Genomic DNA, 20,113 nt, shown 5'->3' with positions numbered 1-20,113 from the left:
TGCTGATCATGCAAACTGCTGACCTACAACTACTGATCAAGACAAAGTCTGATAGAAGAACTAAAGCTTTGCTGCTCAATCTACTGCTATGCTTCAAGCACTGCTGATCATGACAAGTACTGCTGGGATTACAGCAGTGGAAGGATGCAGCAGCAATTTATACTAGTTTATGTAATGAAATGTAATATCAGTAGTTAGCATAGCAGTGCTTGTATAGATCAGAGGTTAGAGTTTGTTAGGAGGTTAGATGTCACTTTCATGGTGACGTCAGCTTAGATGCTCAGTGGTTTGCAAGTGCCTATAAATAGAACTGTACTTTGTACTGTTCTGTTCAGCTCTTTCACCATCTTCTTTCTGCACGAACAAACACTGAGCTCGGGCTGAGGGGGAGTTTGCATATCATACTTGCATTGTAATCAAAGTTTAAAAATAAATTTAATCATTTGATTCATTGTTGAAAATGTATGATTGAAAGCATTTCTTCTGTTTGATTGTGAAAAGTTTGCTTCCATATAATTTCCGCTGCACTACTCTTTCACTTGTTCATCTAATTTCAAACACGAATCACAATCAATCCAAACTCAGATCCTAACACAAGTTTACCTAATCTTTAAAATCAATTACATATTTCTTCTTTCTAAATCATATATATTACATACTTATCATTTTCAAAAAAAAAAAAAAAACATACTCATCATTTTCATTAAAACTACTTTTATTAATTTACTATTTTACCTTTAATGAAGTTATTAAATGATTATTTACTTTTACCCTTATAATAAAGTTATTAAATGAATATTTAAAAGTTCACATGCTTCCTTTTCAAATGAAGTTGTGGGCATTGCCATTCACCATAAAATCACTTTTATACCATAAATTTTTCAAATTCCCTAATGCATACCTAAAATTTCATTAATATCGTTCACTACAATCATTGTATTTTAATTAAGTTACACATGAGATAATATCCAAAGAGTTAATTCCATAGGATTACAATTTGCTTTTATGTAACACCCCGAAAATGGGTTTGTTAATCAAACCATATTAATACTAAATTTAACTTTGGTATGGCTAACGATTTTAATTGTTTCATAGAGGAGGTTAATCTACAGGAGTATACTATGCGTGGGAATAAGTTCACATTCTTGGCAGGCACGGGGAATGATTGTAAAATGAGCAAGATTGATCATGTTCTTGTATGTCAAGAGTTTTTTAATAGGTGGCCTGGGGCGTGTTTGAGGGCTCTTTCTCGTGAATTGTCTGATCATTGTCCTTTGGTTCTCTCGGTGTATGATTCTAACTTTGGAGCGAAACCATTCAAATGGTTCAACTCTTGGCTAGATAAGGATAGTTGTGAGCAGGTTGTTGTTGAAGCGTTACATGGTTTTTCTGGTTCTGGGCCGGCGGATGTGAGGTTACACAAGAAGTTAGGTGCGGTTAGAAATGGGTTAAGAAAGTGGTGGAAAGAGATTTCTAAAAAAGAAGAGGATGCTTTGATCTTGTGGAGACTCGAGATTTCTAGAAATGGGTATAGAAAGAGGATGCTTTGGTCTTGTTAAAAGAAGATATTAAAGGGCTAGAGCGTCTTATGGAGACTCGGGATTTAGAAGAGGAAGAAGTTTGGTTTTGGAGGAGAGCAAAAAGGAATTAGAGAAGAATTTGTATCTTAAAAATCGTGATCTTCATCAGAAATCTAGAGTCAAGTGGGCGTCTTTGGGGGATGAGAATTCGGGTTTTTTTCATCGGTGTATTAAAGGTAGGAGGGCGGCTAATGCCATCCCGGGGTTGTTAGTGGATGGGTCTTGGGTTTCTAAACCGGCGTTGGTAAAAAAGGAGGTTTGAGCTTTTTCAGAAATCATTTTAAGGAGACGTACCCTCGTAGACCGAGTTTTTGTTGTGACTATTTGAAACAGGTTTCGGAAGAGAGTATTGGAAATCTGATAGCTCCGTTCTCTAAGGAAGAAGTCAAGGCTGTAACATCCGTCAAAATCGACCCGTTTCAGAAATCCGACCCGTTTTTAAAATCTGGATACTAACCTTCGAAACCTCATAATTTTTCCCGAAATGAATAACCAGTTAAAGGATTTTTCTTTAATTGATTTTTGGGTTAATGTATCAAAATAATATTTTACTTAATATATATATAGTCAACATATAAACTAATATTTTACTTAATATTTTACTTAATAATATTTTACTTAATAATATTTTACTTCGTACTAAATATATGTATGTATGAAGTGTGATTTGTATATATAAAAAAATCCATCATTAACATATGATAATAAGCAAAGGAAATGAACAGTTACAGCCAGCTGATTCACCAGCCTGCCTTTCTGCTTCACCCTCCTGGTTTTTACACGTGTTGTCTGCCTCTCTACCTCTTATTTGCCTCTTTTTTTTCGCATTTCTCACTGTTCCGATGATGGCTGCGACCGACACCTCCTGGGTTGCTCTGATGATGTTGGACCACCATCACAACGACGGTTTACCTGCTGGATTAGGAGTGATTGTTAGGGTTTTCTTGCCTGTATCAATCACTCTCGAACCCTTGTGGCAATGTTGTGGTGGTGGCATCGTTGACATAATCACCGGGTTTTGGGGATTCGCTGCCTGGTTAGGGTTTCGTTGCTTATGTGGTGTCGCCGCCTATCGAGGTGGTGGTTAGGGTTTCATTGCCCAAATTAGTCGCTCTCGAACCCTAGGGGGTGATGTTGTGTTCGTGACGCTATAGACCTAACACTTTGCTAACCTTCGTCTATCTCTTTTCATCTTTTAGCTGAGGCTATGATGAGTCAGTAAATCTGAATGTAATGTTGTTGTCGATTTAGCTTTGGCATGGCAGGGTTCAAGGATGGCACTTCATTAGTTGCAACCTTCCCTGCAGCCATGGTGGTATTGTTGTTTTGTGGACTCTGAGCCTGTTTCACGTTGTTTACTGTTTATTGTGTTTAGTTTATTTGGGTGCTATTTTTTCCACATAGAGGTTAAGAAATTCCCTTTGAACATTACAAATTTAAGTATAATGTGGGTCGTCATTTTTCTCTGATTGCATCAGTACTATTGAAAATCTGGTTTTGTTATAATTTGTAGAGTGCTAATGGCTAATGGAAGCACCATAAGCTTAAGGTGAATGATAAAAAGACCCTTTTTGGCCAGAAGCTAGGTATTGCAATTCTGTTTTTACTCTGATGTATGTTGGCATTGCATGTGTTGAGTATTTGTAAGAAGAGGTGTTGATACGGTAAAAGATCAAATAATTTACTTGCGTAGTTTGTTAGGATTTAAAAAAATAAGTTTATCAGGGTGATGAAAAGAGTACAAAGAGTCCATGATAGACCATACGGTGTGGAGGGGTTTGAAAAATGGAGCGTTATGTGACATGTGGATGACACGTAAGCACGATTCAGAAATGGGGCGTGGTGCAAAAACGGGCGGTGTGGGAGGGGGCGTGAAAGATCTGTTTTCTTTTAAATTATGTCGTTGGGGTCCAACGGCTATAACCCACACAAATAGCCAGACGCCACATCGCCTGAACCAATGCCTCCACGCTGGTGGAAATTGTCCCGCCCCAACATCAACACCATTGAAAACGCCGAGCCCGGTGTAGTATGTGTGGCGTGGAGTGGCCTAAATGCCACAAATCCACGCCCACACCGTGTGGTCTTAACCAAAAAATGCCTATTTGCAGCAATATATGTGCTTAATGTGTAAGCAATGATACTTCAATTACACTTGTGTTTATCCTATGCATTTAGTGTGCAATTTTTATACGAGAACATTTACATTTGGTAATGGTGAATGTATAGATACCTCATTCTTAATCTTATATGTTTGGGTTCAGTTGACCTGTAACAAGGGTGTTTTGGTTTTCACCTGTAACAAGTGCTTTTTGGTCATGTGTTTTACCTATTTAAATTTGGTAAAATAAAGAACAAAAAGGGATGAAACTTTGCTTCGTTCTTAGTGGATGTGAAGTGTTAATTTATATGATTATATCTGTCAAAATAAAGGAAAAAATGACAAAATTCAGTTGTGTATTTGGGGATTGTAGTGTGTTAATTTACCTGTTTACTTTTGTCAGGAGTAGTAAAACGCTATCAAACATTAAGGCGAATAGCAGAAGGGGTTTAACTTCGATCGTAGTCGAAGCACGTCGTCTCAGGTTTACGACTTTCGTCCCTTTTCATGACATATTTTTGTTGTTCCTTTCGAATATTTAATCTCTGTTGTCTTGATGATAAGGCTTGGTATAGTTTGAGGTTGAGTAATATTGATTTTGTTTCTTTTGCCCTTTTGTTGGAACTGTCTGTTATGTTGCTGGTATGGTTTGATTTAATTTGAGGCTTCAATTCAATAATTAGTAATATTGATTTTGTTTCTTTTGCCCTTTTATTGGAATGTTTAGTAAGAAATCTTCACAACAGTTTCTTCATAGTCTATGGGTTATATATCTTTTCCTTTGTTTGCAATCCAGTTTAACATCGTAGCAATGTTTCGTTTGCTAGAGTAACCATTGTTTGGTTTTGTGAGCGTGTTGCAGGTTTAAAAGCACAAACTCAAAGCCGTTGTCGCCAAGTTGTGAATGTGAATGGCTTTTGTACCATTTTTATGGTCTCACTTTGTTGTGAAATTAACCCGACAATTATGATTGCTTGCTACCAGGCGTGGCAACTTCAGTTGCAGCCGCGGTGGCACTAAGCCGTCCTCACTTGATAATTTTGAGAAGTTATTGGTTGGTTTTGTGTCCTTGCTTCGACTCTAAAAGGTCAACCAGCTCTCAGCTTCTCCACCCATCGTCCCACACCCCACCGTTGCGCCAATGTCGTGCTGGTGTTCCGCGCCCACAACTTGGTATCCCCTCTGCCCCCACAATACGCTGCCTTGTGCATAAACTTTTGTTTGTAAAACAATGTTGTGGTCCATAAAACTCGAAGAAGGCCGTTTGAGTACTTTCGGATTACAGATTCGTGTGCTAATATTGTTAAATTGCAAACAAAGTTCCTTTTGAAGTTATAGGTTTCGCTGGATCTATTGTTGATGCACTTGGTTCGGGCTTTCGTTTTCACCCGTTAATTCGGGTTTTGGTATTCTATACCTTTTTTATGAATTTTAACTTTTCGTCTCTGTAAACGCATTGCACCAAAGTAACTTCATGTTATTTTGTGCAGCATTCTACTTATGGAAGTGTCAGCAGATCTCAAATAAATGGTATGTATTCAAACCTCTTATTTGTCCAAATTCATTCTTGCTTGAAAAGTAAAAGAAAGAAGGGACTTAATTTAAAGGTTTTGATAGCTAACAAGGTGGATACGACCGCTATTATGGTTGGTTTTTTTGCTATATTGGTATGCTTAAGCCATGTGTAGTCATAACGCCCCTTTGTGGGCGTTATGCGACAGGTGCCGCGCCACGTGTGCGGGTGGGCGTTATGGGGCGTTATGCATTTAAGCCCGTAGTCATAAAGCCCTTACCCATCAATACCTAATTATTAATTGTCGTTTTTATTAAATAATTATAAAAACAATAACCTTTTTTTTATTGGTCAAGGTTTGAAACCTTCCTCCACAACGCCGCGATATCCATAGCGCTGCCAATTTTTTTTGCCTCATAACCCCGCCCGTAGTGGTGTTCGGGGGTTATGGGGGGTTATGAGAGAAAATGGCGCCCCACTACGCATCACCTTAGACGACTTCAGTTTCTTTAGAACTTAATTTTGTGTAATCATAGGGTGCTTAAAGGATTATACCAATTTAGAAGTTAAAGGTTAGTCTGTTTGACCATCAAAGTCAAAGTTAAACTTTATTTATGCCACTTTTCACCATTTTAAGTACTTCACGTTGGTGCTTTTCATAAGCTATTGCTGATGCTACAGGTCAACTTTGGTGAACAAACAAAAGTGAAGGCTATTAAGTTGTTGAAGTTGATGAATGAATATAAGTGTCTTAGAAAGTTTTATTGAGTCATTTTTGCTATGTTTTTTTTTGTCTTTTTTCGGTTTTTTAGTATCCATTACGATATGCTTTGATAGTGCGTCAAGTATACGCGGGTGCTTTTTATTTGATGAATAGAAAAGTATAAGATTGTTGTGTTGAAGAGATGAGTGCGAAACCGAAATATGAGGGGTTTGTCGGGGTTAAAGTACAGGGTGATCGTGGTAGATTCGCAGCGCAACGCGCGCGGATATTATACCTAGTTTAAATTAAAGGTCTCCACTTAAATTACTAGGAGTCATATACACATTTCACCTTTGAAACCCTTCTTACAAGTTTGCCGCCAAACTCAGAAACGTTGACAACCATAGTTCCATTTGAGCTTTCGCTGATTTTCGGTGATTTGAGTATTTCCGCGTTTTCCTTTTCGAATACGAATCAATCTTGAACCTGGACTCGTTCATAACTCGCATACGAATCAACCACAAGTTTATTCCCATAATTTACGAGACCGAAACGTGTAGAGTTATCATCCTTTCCTTTTCAGCTCGAATTTGATTGACGAAATGGAATAAAATTACGCGTTTCCTATTTGCCTTCGATAAAACAAGCTTATAAATATCTCCCTTGTCTTCATTCTTAAGAGCCATAACCTTTCTCTTTTCTTTCTTGAACCGCCGCAAACAACCACGGCACCACCACCATTTCACAACCTGTTTTGAATACTCACACCGTCTCATCAAACCATACACCCTTGCCGGAGTTCGAGACAACATCGGAGATGAAGCTCGCCGGAGCCGACGGGTTTCCTTTTCGCTCAGTATACATTTCTTAACCCTTTGTTTTTTCTCTCACCGTTATGAACTTCCAATGAATGAAACAAGTTATACCAGTTGACTGTAGTTTGTTAATCGGAGAAGACGAGCCGGAACGATGAAGCTCTCATCGGAAATACACTCCTGGGAACTCGACTCGTCTCGTTTTTTCAAGTATACTTGCTATCTAACCTTTTGTTCATTTACTTCTCTTTATTCTTATTTTTATTTATTTTTTTTCCTTCTGTTCGAAACAACCAGTAGTATTAAGTAAATTGCATTGATGTTAAAAGTTTAACTATTCAGTCATACATCAACCAAGATTTCATATTAAATTAAATAGATATTTTACTAAGAAAAATGGACTTGTCATACTAGTTTATTATTGGGTCTGGTTATCCACACATCCCCTCAATTTATCCACACATCCCCTAACCTTATACACCCCTCATTGCCCTATACGCCTGAAAATGGACCCACCTGATAAGCCCTTCATTGCCCTATACGTTTACTTTTTGGTTACTTTTTCACACATCCTATTAATTGTCAATGATTGGATGTCAGCCAATGATTGCCCAATCATTGGCTCTTTTGTATGGAATAAAATTGGGGGGATGTGTGGGTTTTCATTGGGATGAAATATTATTTAAAAAAAACTTTATATATATATTTTTTTTAAATTGTTTTTAAAATAAAAAAAAAATATAAACATTTATATTTATTATTATTTATTGTTATAAAAGGAAGGTATATAAATGTCATTTTTTATTTAATATATTTAGAAAAATGGCAACATTTTTATTAGTTAATTATTATTATAAAACGTCAATATTTTTTATAATTAATATTATAAAACTTCTATATTTTTAATTAAGTGTTAGTATAAAACGTCAACTTTTTTTAAATTAGTATTATAAAACTTCTACATTTTTTTATCAACTCTTAGTATAAAACGTCACCATTTTTTTTTAATTAGTATTATAAAACTTCTACATTTTTTTTATCAAGTGTTATTATAAAACGTCACCATTTTTTTTAATTAGTATTATAAAACTTCTACATTTTTTTATGAAGTGTTATTATAAAACGTCACCATTTTTTTTAATTAGTATTATAAAACTTCTACATTTTTTTTATCAAGTGTTGTTATAAAACGTCAAATTCTCTATAATCCAAAACGCAAATGTAAGTGAACATTGTTTGATAAAATAACACAAAACACAACACTTTCATACAAAATGTAATACAATACATAGCCGAAACCCTAAACCCTACACACTAAATCGCTAACTATTACATATTATTACTTAGATTCACACGAACCCGTTGTGTATCTGAATCAGGTTTTCAAACAAACCGTGAAATCGAACAGTTTCTTCGTACAACTGTGGCTAATGGAAATGCATGAAGGGTATGGAGGGTTTTCATTGGGGTGAAATATTATTTAAAAAAAACTTTATATATTTTTTTTAAATTGTTGTTAAAATAAAAAAAATATAAACATTTATATTTATTATTATTTATTGTTATAAAAGGAAGGTATATAAATGTCCTTTTTTTATTTAATATATTTAGAAAAATGGCAACATTTTTATTAATTAATTATTATTATAAAACGTCAAAATTTTTTTTAATTAGTATTATAAAACTTCTACATTTTTTATCAAGTGTTAGTATAAAACGTCAACATTTTTTTTAATTATTATTATAAAACGTCAACATTTTTTTAAATTAGTATTATAAAACTTCTACATTTTTTTTATCAAGTGTTAGTATAAAACGTCTGCTGGGACTAGTTATAACATTGTTTTTTAAATATGCATATGTTTTTTTTATTAAGTATTATTATTATTATTATTTATTTTTTCATTATTATTATTTAAAACTTCATATTTTATTAAATGAATTGTGTGTATCATAAAATATCAAATTTTTTATTTATCAAACTTACTTTCCATTTGTTCGATGGTCCGGAGGTTTACCCGAACCATTCCATTTTATCGATCGCTTATGTCGAAGGTGTTTATTTTATTGTGGCTAAGTTAACGGGATGATTGCCCGTTAACTTATCGACTTATATGACCCTTATCGACCAAGAATGTTTATTTACCCAAGCATACATGATTTATTTGATTCAAAATTTTTCAAACTCATAATAATAATAATAATTAAAATAATAATAATAATAATAATAATAATAATAATAATAATAATAATAATAATAAGAATACTTAATAAAAATAACATATGCACATTAAAAAAAACGATGATATAACTAGACCCGGCAAACGGGTCGGGTCGGGGGTCGGGTGGTCTGGGGTCAAAGACCCTACCCGACCCCCGGCCCGACCCGTCTGCCGGGACTACTTATAACATTGTTTTTTAAATATGCATATGTTTTTTTTATTAAGTATTATTATTATTATTTATTTTTTTATAATAATAAATATGTTGTGAAAGACTAATGCATAAAGTTAACTACGTTTTCAATGAGCATTCTTAAGGAACAGAATACTCAAATATGTTAAAACATTTGAAATATTACCAAGTGATGATCTCGGATTTGACCAAAACATTTGAAATATTAATAAGTATCCTTGCAACCCAATGGATCCGTAAATTTAAGAATCTGTTGACTCGGTGTAGGCTGAACCTGAGCCGAGACCCGAATCAAAACAAACCACTCTTGAAAATTATTATTACAACTAATCCAACAGTTGTGAGAATTTAGTTATGTTGTAAGTTGTAACCACTATTAAATACATAGAAGAAAACAAACAGTTGTTGATCTGTGAATATATTCATTGGCTTAAAAGAACAATGTTTGACATACATAAAGTCGATCAAACATAGATAGAGGAAGGCAACTACTCTTGAACCCGCGGAACCAAAACACGAGAGTCTGACCCGAAAACCCGAGGCAAAACAGAGTCGTTAACCTGAGACCCTGACCACAACCTGGAATCAAACCGGCACTACTCTTGCTGCCATTACCGGTCGAACCAAAATCCCCCGTGCCAAAACTGAAAACAGAACCCAAACTTGAACGAAACTCGTCTCGAATCGAACCACATACCTGAACCGAGCGGGATATAACTCGAGCCAAATGACTGAACCGAGCACAAACTGGGCCTAAACTGACCCGAGAAGAAGAACCCACCTTTACCGTCGCCAATGTCGGCACGATTGTCGTTGCCGGCGACCGGTACGGCTGCCGGCGCCGCCGTTTCTGTCTCTCTCATCTCGCCGTTTCTCTCTCTCTCGCTCGAACAACGACCCGACAAACTCCACCACGCCACCGCCGCCTACGGTGGTCGCCGATGATGGAGATGTGGGTGATTCTGGTGGTTGAACTGAAGCAAAAAGGGTAGGGGCAGGGATCTTGGGGTGTGCTTGTTTGAGAGGTTATTTTGTGTTTAAGGATTTTGTCTTTTTAGAGTTATTTTAAACCGTTGGATGAGGGGTTTGAATGGATGGTGGATGAGGGGTTTGGGATTGAGATCCATGTGGTGTGCTTTCTCACTGCTTTCTCACTGAGGGTAAAAGGTGTGTTTAGAGTTTAGACATGTGCTTTCTCTAGTGATGTGTTATATTAATATAGTTTAATTTTTTTATCAGGTTATTTGTTTTTTGTTTTTTCTTATTAAATTTGATGGTTACTAGAAAAAATAATTAATGTTACAAATGAAAATTAAAATGTTTATTGATGTCTTGTTGTGTGGTATAATGGTATTATTAAATAGTTCGTTAGGAACGGCCGAAATACATAAGATTAATGTATCTTTTCTTAGATTTTATTAATTTTTCACTATGTCATATGTCATGATAATCTCGATTGTCTTGGTGGTGGGTCGGCTAGGGTGGTAGTGATGGTGGTGGGTCGGCTATGTTGGTGGCAGTGGTGGTGTGTCGGCTGTGGTGGTGGTGGGTCGGATCGGGTGGTTGTGGTGGTGGTGGTGGGTCGGTTATGGTGGTGGTGGTCCGGCTATGGTGGTGGTGGTGGGCCGGCTGGGGTGGTTGTGGTGGGTCGGCTAGGGTGGTGGTGGTGGTGGGTCGGCTATGTTGGTGGCAGTGGTGGTGATGGTGTGTCGGCTATGGTGGTGGTGGTGGTGGGTCGGTTGTGGTGGTGGTGGTGGGCCGGCTATGGTGGTGGTGATGGTGGTGGTGATGGTGGTGCTGATGGTGGTAGGTCTGCTTTGGTGGTGGTGGTGGTGGTCGGTCGGGTATGGTGGCGGTGGTGGGCCGGCTATGGTGGTGGTGATGGTGGTGGTCGGTCGGGTATGGTGGCGGTGGTGGGCCGGCTATGGTGGTGGTGATGGTGGTAGGTCTGCTTTGGTGGTGGTGGTGGGTCGGCTGTGGTGATGGTGGTGGGTCGGCTATGGTGGTGGTGGGTCGGCTGGGGTGGTTGTGGTGGTGGTGGGTCGGTTGTGGTGGTGGTGGGTTGGATGGGGTGGTTGTGGTGGTGGTGGTGGGTCGGCTGGGTTGGTGATGGTGGTGGGTCGGCTATGGTGGTGGTGATGGGCCGGTTATGGTGGTGGTGGTGGGCCGACTATGGTGGTGGTAGTGGGTCGGCTGGGGTGGTGGTGGTTGGTCGGCTATGGTGGTGGTGGTGGTGGGTCGACTGGGGTGGTTGTGGTGGTGGTGGTGGGCCGGTTGTGGTGGTGGTGGTGGGCCGGCTATGGTGGTGGTGATGGTGGTAGGTCTGCTTTGGTGGTGGTGGTGGTGGGTCGGCTGTGGTGATGGTGGTGAGTCGGCTATGGTGGTGGTGGTGGGTCGGCTGGGGTGGTGGTGGTGGTGGGTCGGTTGTGGTAGTGGTGGGTCGGATGGGGTGGTTGTGGTGGTGGTGGTGGTGGGTCGGCTGGGGTGGTGATGGTGGTGGGTCGGCTATGGTGGTGGTGGTGGACCGGTTATGGTGGTGGTGGGTCGGTTATGGTGGTGCTGTTGGGCCGGCTGGGGTGGTTGTGGTGGTGGGTCGACTATGGTGGTGGTGGTGGTCGACCGGCTATGGTGGTGGTGGTGGTGGGCCGGCTAGGGTGGTTGTGGTGGTGGTGGGTCGGCTATGGTGGTGGTGGGTCGGCTATGTTGGTGGCAGTGGTGGTGGTGGTGTGTCGGCAGTGGTGGTGGTGGTGGGTCGGTTGTGGTGGTGGTGGTGGTGTGTCGGCTGTGGTGGTAGTGGTGGTGATGGTGGTGGGTCGGCTGTGGTGGTGGGTCGGCTGTGGTGGTGGGTCGGCTGTGGTGATGGTGGTGGGTCGACTATGGTGGTGGTGGTGGGTCGGCTATGGTGGTGGTGGTGGTGGGTCGGCTATGGTGGTGGTGGTGGGCCGGCTGGGGTGCTTGTGGTGGTGGTGGGTCTGCTAGGGTGGTGGTGGTGGGTCGGCTATGTTGGTGGCAGTGGTGGTGATGGTGTGTCGGCTGTGGTGGTGGTGGTGGTGGGTCGGTTGTGGAGGTGGTGGTGTGTCGACTGTGGTGGTGATGGTGGTGGGTCGGCTGTGGTGGTGGTGGTGATGGTGGTGGGTCGGCTATGTTGGTTGCAGTGGTGGTGATGGTGTGTCGGCTGTGGTGGTGGGTCGGTTGTGGTGGTGGTGGTGTGTCGGCTGTGGTGGTGGTGGTGGTGATGGTGGTGGGTCGGCTGTGGTGATGGTGGAGGGTCGGCTGTGGTGGTGGTGGTGGGTCGGCTATGGTGGTGGTGGTGGGCCGGCTATGATGGTGGTGGTGGGCCGGCTGGGGTGCTTGTGGTGGTGGTGAGTCTGCTAGGGTGGTGGTGGTGGGTCGGCTATGTTGGTGGCGGTGGTGGTGATGGTGTGTCGGCTGTGGTTGTGGTGGTGTGTCGGCTGTGGTGGTGGTGGTGGTGATGGTGGTGGGTCGCCTGTGGTGGTGGTGATGGGTGGGCTGTGGTGGTTTTTTTTTTTTTTTACAATATAAAAAAACATGCACATTTTTTTATTAAAAATATACACAATTCATTTTATAAAAATATAAAGTTTTTATAATACTAACAAAATATTTTATAACAACATTTTATAAAAAAAAATTAATTTTCTTAATATTTCACCACTTCCCCATACAAATACCCTACCGAAATAAAGTTACTTACACCCCAATCATTGGTAATCATTGGCTGACACCCAATGATTGACATTAGTTTGAGGCGTATTGGGCAATGAGATGCGTATAGGGTTTAATGCTCCAACTACCACCTTTTTAATACACCGCTCATAGGGCAATGAGGGTTGTATAACTTTACTTTTTCTGACATAATTAATGCACTCAACAACTATACAACCCTCATTGCCTTATATGGGGCTGCTAGGGGGGGTATGTCATTACTTTTAAGGGATGTACCAATACCCTCACCCTTATTATTTCACTAACCAATCATAAAGTTGATGATGTAAATCTTGTATATGGAGTTTTATAGTTATTAAACTACAAGAATTTTTCCAACATGTCAATATCAGGAACATCTTCGATAAATAAAGTTTTTTTTTTTAAGTGTATGAAATTTATAAAAGTCTTGATATTAAACAAATCAACGATATATTTTTATATATGAATTATTAATTTGTAAACTATAAAATATTAGGAATTTTATGTATAATTATTAACTAGATCTCTTGTAAATCTAATTAATTAGGATAATCGCTTCGTTCTATCTCTTGGGAAATCTCAACTTTCTACTTTTCCTCATTTACCAAGAAAACGCAACGCAATCAAAGGTGAGTATACTTGATCCCATTTTTATTTTATCACTTTTGGGTGCAACATGTATTCTATCTAAAAACACGCAACGCTTGAAACTTGTTATATGCACACTCTATCCATTTTTAAACATGAAACAATTTTGATGCTTGTTAATCTCGTATGCCATGTAAACTTTTCGTGTCTATATGCTCATTAACCTTGTGAAACTTATTAAACTTCTGAGACTACTGAGACTTATTAAACTTCTGAGACTTATTAAATCTCCTATTCTATAGGAGTACGCATCGCCCTTGAGTGAGTCTTGGGGCGTGTGCGTTGGAAACTTGGGTTTGACATATAGTGACACTGTTTCAGCATATTAGTAACTTGTATTATGTTGTTCATGTTGGATATGAGTATTTAAACTTTTTATTCTACTTTATGATATGTATCAAACCTGTATACTCGCCAACTTTTTGTTGATTTTATTTTAATACGTGTTGCAGGTTGATTTTTCAAGATTCAAGAAAACAAGTTAGGATGGCATTAGAAACCCATTTTAGTAATTAATTAATGTTGAATTTATGTTTGATATTTGAGACTTTGTAATACTCTTCTAGTTTCAATAAAATGATTTAAATTCATATTGTCACATTTAGTGTTATGTTGTTTTGAGCAATTTGTTCGTCTCATCCCGATGTTTCCGCCATCGGTTGGGGTGTGACAGATTGGTATCAGAGCCATAACTATAGGGAATTAGGTAGGATTGCCTTACTTTTCCCTAGTCTATAGTAGGAGTACTCTGATACCAGATTGGTATCAGAGCCATAACTATAGAGAATTAGGAATGTCTTGCCTAATCTATAGTTTAAGAGCTTATTCACTATGTGTTGCTTAAAACAACTTCCTTTCTATCTTCTTTGCTTCCCTCTACTTTCTTTTGGACTCTTAATATACATGCCTTTCCTAAGGCTAACACAATACACACTTGAAGGCTTTGAAGACACTCTTACAACACAATCGAAAAGACTCATCAAGACAGGGGTGATTCCCACACTTGGTGATGATTTTCACTCAGCTATACTTTGATTTTTGCACGAAATCTATCCTCAAGTTAGGAGTGATATCCAAACCTTGATGGGAGTTTTCCATTTCATACTCTAGTGGACCCTTATCTTTTGATAAGTACCAACCACGTTAGGGTACGATGTTATCAAGTTAGAGGTGAAACTCGCATCTTGTTTAACTAGTCCCACTCCTCGATTTTCAATCTCGCCAAAGTTTCGATTTTCCCAATCGATTAAGGATGTGTAGTAACTGGAAGGACAAATACCGTTAGTCGCTTCTCGATGAGAGTATTTGTCTATTAGGCCAAAGCACGTTCCCTTAATTCGAAAAGGACTTCGATTTACTTTGGAATAGTCTTATGTTACGTTCCGTGACAATCCATGTTTTATGTTGAATCTTTTTTATGCTATCTCAATTTTCATGTGTTTTACATTTGAACGATATATCATTTCAATCTAATACATGCATGCTAGTATGTTATACTGGATTCGTGATTACTGGGTTATTCTTATGTGATGAACTTGTCTTTTAACCCACACCTTAACATGTATAGCACTATGTGTAGTGCTATAGGAGTAGCGCCCGCCCGTATTCTAGTGGTTATGTTAAGTTAACAACATTACACCCTCTTCGTTGCGACGATGTTGGGTAGTCAACATTGCGGTACACAATGGGTTGACATGTTTATTCACATACCAGTGATACGTTAATCTTGTTAACTAAGTATGTCATGTGGATTGTTCTAAATTTTATGCTAATACTCATATTTCCCAAAAATGGAAACTTGTCATCAAGATAGGAGTGATTTCCTTACCTTGACGATTAGCTTCGCTCAATTTTCACCTTCACCAATGAGCTAGGGGTGATTTCCTTACCTCAGAGGTAGTTGCCAACTTTTTTTCGTTCTCAATGAAACTTTATATTTGAACGTTACTTTCATTTCAAGTTTAGAGACACGAATCGCACTATCTTCGCAATCTAAAACAAATAATGATAATCTCTTGTAAACACACTAAATTTACGATGCTTTCATTATCTATGTTACACTACGTGAAATTCATGATATGCTATGTGAAACTAGTTGAACCTTTTACATGCTATGTGAAACTATATTCTATGTGAAACTATTTGAAACTATGTGCTATGTGACACATTCATGAAAACAATTTTCTTTAAACAAAACATTATAATCAAGTCTAATCTATTCTTTCTTTTGAATCTTTTTAAGTCTTCCTCTTAGATTTCGAGGACGAAATCTCCTAAAGTAGGGGAGACTGTAACATCCGTCAAAATCGACCCGTTTCAGAAATCCGACCCGTTTTTAAAATCTGGATACTAACCTTCGAAACCTCAGAATTTTTCGCGAAATGAATAACCAGTTAAAGGATTTTTCTTTAATTGATTTTTGGGTTAATGTATCAAAATAATATTTTACTTAATATATATATAGTCAACATATAAACTAATAATTTACTTAATATTTTACTTAATAATATTTTACTTAATAATATTTTACTTCGTACTAAATATATGTATGTATGAAGTGTGATTTGTTTATATAAAAAAATCCATCATTTAAATTAAAGGTCTCCACTTAAATTACTATGAGTCATATACACATTTCACCTTTGAAACCCTTCTTACAAGTTTGCCGCCAAACTCAGAAACGTTGACAACCATAGTTCCATTTGAGCTTTCGCTGATTTTCGGCGATTTGAGTATTTCCGCGTTTTCCTTTTCGGATACGAATCAATCTTGAACCTGGACTCGTTCATAACTCGCATACGAATCAACCACAAGTTTATTCCCATAATTTACGAGACCGAAACGTGTAGAGTTATCATCCTTTCCTTTTCAGCTCGAACTTGATTGATGAAATGGAATAAAATTACGCGTTTCCTATTTGCCTTCGATAAAACAAGCTTATAAATATCTCCCTTGTCTTCATTCTTAAGAGCCATAACCTTTCTCTTTTCTTTCTTGAACCGCCGCAAACAACCACGGCACCACCACCATTTCACAACCTGTTTTGAATACTCACACCGTCTCATCAAACCATACACCCTTGCCGGAGTTCGAGACAACATCGGAGATGAAGCTCGCCGGAGCCGACGGGTTTCCTTTTCGCTCAGTATACATTTCTTAACCCTTTGTTTTTTTTCTCACCGTTATGAACTTCCAATCAATGAAACAAGTTATACCAGTTGACTGTAGTTTGTTAATCGGAGAAGACGAGCCGGAACGATGAAGCTCTCATCGGAAATACACTCCTGGGAACTCGACTCATCTCGTTTTTCAAGTATACTTGCTATCTAACCTTTTGTTCATTTACTTCTCTTTATTTTTATTTTTTTTATTTTTTTTCCTTCTGTTCGAAACAACCAGTAGTATTAAGTAAATTGCATTGATGTTAAAAGTTTAACTATTCAGTCATACATCAACCAAGATTTCATATTAAATTAAATAGATATTTTACTAAGAAAAATGGACTTGTCATACTAGTTTATTATTTCACTAACCAATCATAAAGTTGATGATGTAAATCTTGTATATGGAGTTTTATAGTTATTAAACTACAAGAATTTTGCCAACATGTCAATATCAGGAACATCTTTGATAAATAAAGTTTTTTTTTTAAGTGTATGAAATTTATAAAAGTCTTGATATTAAACTAATCAACGATATATTTTTATATATGAATTATTAATTTGTAAACTATAAAATATTAGGAATTTTATGTATAATTATTAACTAGATCTCTTGTAATTCTAATTAATTAGGATAATCGCTTCGTTCTATCTCTTGGGAAATCTCAACTTTCTACTCTTCCTCATTTTCCAAGAAAACGCAACGCAATCAAAGGTGAGTATACTTGATCCCATTCTTATTTTATCACTTTTGGGTGCAACATGTATTCTATCTAAAAACACGCAACGCTTGAAACTTGTTATATGCACACTCTATCCATTTTTAAACATGAAACAATTTTGATGCTTGTTAATCTCGTATGCCATGTAAACTTTTCGTGTCTATATGCTCATTAACCTTGTGAAACTTATTAAACTTCTGAGACTACTGAGACTACTGAGACTTATTAAACTTCTGAGACTTATTAAATCTCCTATTCTATAGGAGTACGCATCGCCCTTGAGTGAGTCTTGGGGCGTGTGCGTTGGAAACTTGGGTTTGACATATAGTGACACTGTTTCAGCATATTAGTAACTTGTATTATGTTGTTTATGTTGGATATGAGTATTTAAACTTTTTATTCTACTTTATGATATGTATCAAACCTGTATACTCGCCAACTTTTTGTTGATGTTATTTTAATACGTGTTGCAGGTTGATTTTTCAAGATTCAAGAAAACAAGTTAGGATGGCATTAGAAACCCATTTTAGTAATTAATTAATGTTGAATTTATGTTTGATATTTGAGACTTTGTAATACTCTTCTAGTTTCAATAAAATGATTTAAATTCATATTGTCACATTTAGTGTTATGTTGTTTTGAGCAATTTGTTCGTCTCATCCCGATGTTTCCGCCATCGGTTGGGGTGTGACAAAGGCGGCTGTGTTCGAGTGTGGTGTAGATAAAGCGCCAGGGCCTGATGGCTTTAATTTCAGGTTTATTATGCACTTTTGAACCCACCTGGAGGAAGATTTCATGGCTATGTTTGAAGAATTTTATAACTCTGGTACGATTAGTAAGGAGTGCAGCTCTTCATATATTACTCTTATTGCTAAAACAAAGACTCCTGTGGGATTGAAGGATTATAGACCAATTAATTTAATTGGTGTTATTAGTACGAGTATCTCTAAAGTTATTGTAGCCAGGATGAAGAAAGTCATAGGGGAAGTCATCTCTAATTCCCAGTCGGCGTTCCTTAAGGAGAGATATATTCTTGATGGGCCGTTGGTTTTGAATGAGGTGGTTGGATGGGTCAAGAAGAATAAAAGTCAAGTGTTTCTATTAAAAATTGACTTCGAGAAGGCGTACGACAATGTGAGTTGGGATTTTCTCCTCTCATTATTGGATCGTATTGGGTTTCCGCCTAGGTGGAGTATGTGGGTGAAAGGGATTTTGCAGTCGGCTCGTTCTGTGGTGCTGGTTAACGGATCCCCGACTTTTGATTTCAGTTGCCAAAAGGGATTGAGACAAGGGGATCCTTTGTCGCCTTTCTTATTTCTTATTGTTATGGAAGCCTTGGCTTGTTTAATTGCCAAAGCGAGTGACTTGGGGGAGTTGGAAGGTGTGAAATTACCTAATGGGGGCCCGGTTTTATCCCATATGTTGTATACGGACGACGCGTTGATATTGGGTAAGTGGAATGCTAGCAATGTGATTACTACGAATCGAGTACTTCGGATCTTTTATCTATGTTCCGGGCTGAAAATAAATATTCACAAGTCTGTGATTTTTGGGTTGGGGGTTGCGGAGGAGGAGGTGATTCACATGGCGGACCTTCTAGGGTGTAAAGTTGGTAAGTTGCCTTTTACTTATTTAGGCATCAAGGTGGGAGCGAATATGAATCGGATTTCCAATTGGGAGTCGGTTGTGGAGACGGTCCGGTATAGATTATCCTCGTGGAAGTCTAAGCTTCTTTCCATTGGGGGTCGTCTTACTTTGATTAAATCGGTGTTAGCCAGTTTACCGGTGTACTATCTTTCTATCTACAAGGCCCCAGTCGCAGTCATTGATGCCATTGAAAAGTTGATGAGGAGGTTCTTATGGATGGGGTGCAAAGAGGGTAGAGGTATGTATTGGGTTTCATGGGAGGTTGTCACGAAGCCGAAGAAAGAAGGGGGTTTGGGTATTTCTAAGCTTTGTGATGTCAACACGGCATTACTTGCTAAGTGGGCTTATAGATTTAAAACCAATAGTGATGGGATGTGGAGGAGGACTATTGATTGTTTGCATGGAGGTAGAAATAGGTGGGCTTTTTTGCCTTTAAAAAATTCTCTCACCGGTTGTTGGAAGAACATTGTTCGGCTCTTGGAGGATTTGGTTATAAATGGGGTGTATTTTAAGTCCTGTTTGAGAGGCAAGCTTGGGAATGGTGAGGCGCTTAAATTTTGGAGTGATATTTGGATTGGTGTTGTCCCTCTAAAAGAGAGATGGCCTGCTTTGTTCTTGTCGGATAGGATGAAAAACGGATGCGTTGGTTCTCGTTTTATGAGGGAAGGGAACAAGGTGACGATTGCTGAATCATGGGTAATGGAAACAAACACAGTTCAGGCGATTTCAGAAGCGCAGGACGCTGTTTATTTGCTGTCCCAGGTTAGGTTGACTGATGGTATGGACTTGTGGTACTGGGAGCCGGATAAACAAGGGCTGTTCTCTGTTTCTGCAGTAAAGAAGTGGATGAATTCGAGCAGAAGTAGACAGGCTGGTATGGCTCTGAAATGGGAAACTTGGGTCCCTATTAAAGTTAACGTTTTTATTTGGAGAATGGAGATTGATCGCCTTCCGACCCGTGAAGCTTTGGTTAAGAGAAACGTTTTTATTTTGAATCGAGCGTGCCCGTTGTGTGATATAGGGATCGAGGGGGTACAACACTTATTCATTGATTTTGGTGTTTCATTCGGTGTTTGGTGCAGCGTTCGGAAGTTGTGCAA

General features: G+C 38.5%; 1 protein-coding gene and 2 long non-coding RNA genes across 5 annotated transcripts; all 3 read left to right on the top strand.

Annotated features, from left to right (window-relative positions):
* Positions 1 to 1,067: 1,067 nt before the first annotated feature.
* LOC110934035 lies at positions 1,068 to 2,036 on the top strand. Its single transcript, XM_022177230.1, has 3 exons — positions 1,068 to 1,528; positions 1,575 to 1,824; positions 1,914 to 2,036. Exons 1-3 carry the CDS (start codon positions 1,068 to 1,070, stop codon positions 2,034 to 2,036), a joined length of 834 nt encoding a protein of 277 aa, XP_022032922.1.
* Positions 2,037 to 2,296: 260 nt separating this feature from the next.
* LOC110937526 lies at positions 2,297 to 6,096 on the top strand. Of its 2 annotated transcripts, XR_004890686.1 has the most exons (3): positions 2,297 to 2,986; positions 3,094 to 3,166; positions 4,085 to 6,096. It is a non-coding gene; the product is annotated as an uncharacterized LOC110937526 (long non-coding RNA). The 2 variants fall into 2 exon arrangements; XR_004890685.1 differs by having other exon boundaries at positions 2,297 to 3,166.
* A 10,062-nt stretch (positions 6,097 to 16,158) lies between these two features.
* Positions 16,159 to 17,941, top strand: LOC118491171. Of its 2 annotated transcripts, XR_004890684.1 has the most exons (4): positions 16,159 to 16,628; positions 16,702 to 16,796; positions 17,278 to 17,359; positions 17,840 to 17,941. It is a non-coding gene; the product is annotated as an uncharacterized LOC118491171 (long non-coding RNA). The 2 variants fall into 2 exon arrangements; XR_004890683.1 differs by having other exon boundaries at positions 16,159 to 16,796.
* The last annotated feature ends 2,172 nt before the right edge of the window (positions 17,942 to 20,113 follow it).

This window comes from Helianthus annuus, chromosome 4 (assembly GCF_002127325.2).
Source record: "Helianthus annuus cultivar XRQ/B chromosome 4, HanXRQr2.0-SUNRISE, whole genome shotgun sequence".
In the NCBI taxonomy this organism is placed as follows: domain Eukaryota; kingdom Viridiplantae; phylum Streptophyta; class Magnoliopsida; order Asterales; family Asteraceae; genus Helianthus; species Helianthus annuus.
The sequence above is the reverse complement of the archived record's forward strand: the minus strand, read 5'-3'. Positions and strand labels throughout refer to the sequence as shown.

Excerpts from the sequence above, each read along its gene's own strand:
- LOC110934035 (XM_022177230.1), top strand. The coding sequence starts at position 1,068 with ATGGCTAACGATTTTAATTGTTTCATAGAGGAGGTTAATCTACAGGAG. Across the intron at positions 1,529-1,574 it reads CTCGAGATTTCTAGAAATGG|GGCTAGAGCGTCTTATGGAG; the intron begins GTATAGAAAGAG and ends AAGATATTAAAG. Across the intron at positions 1,825-1,913 it reads GGGTTTCTAAACCGGCGTTG|GTTTCGGAAGAGAGTATTGG; the intron begins GTAAAAAAGGAG and ends TATTTGAAACAG.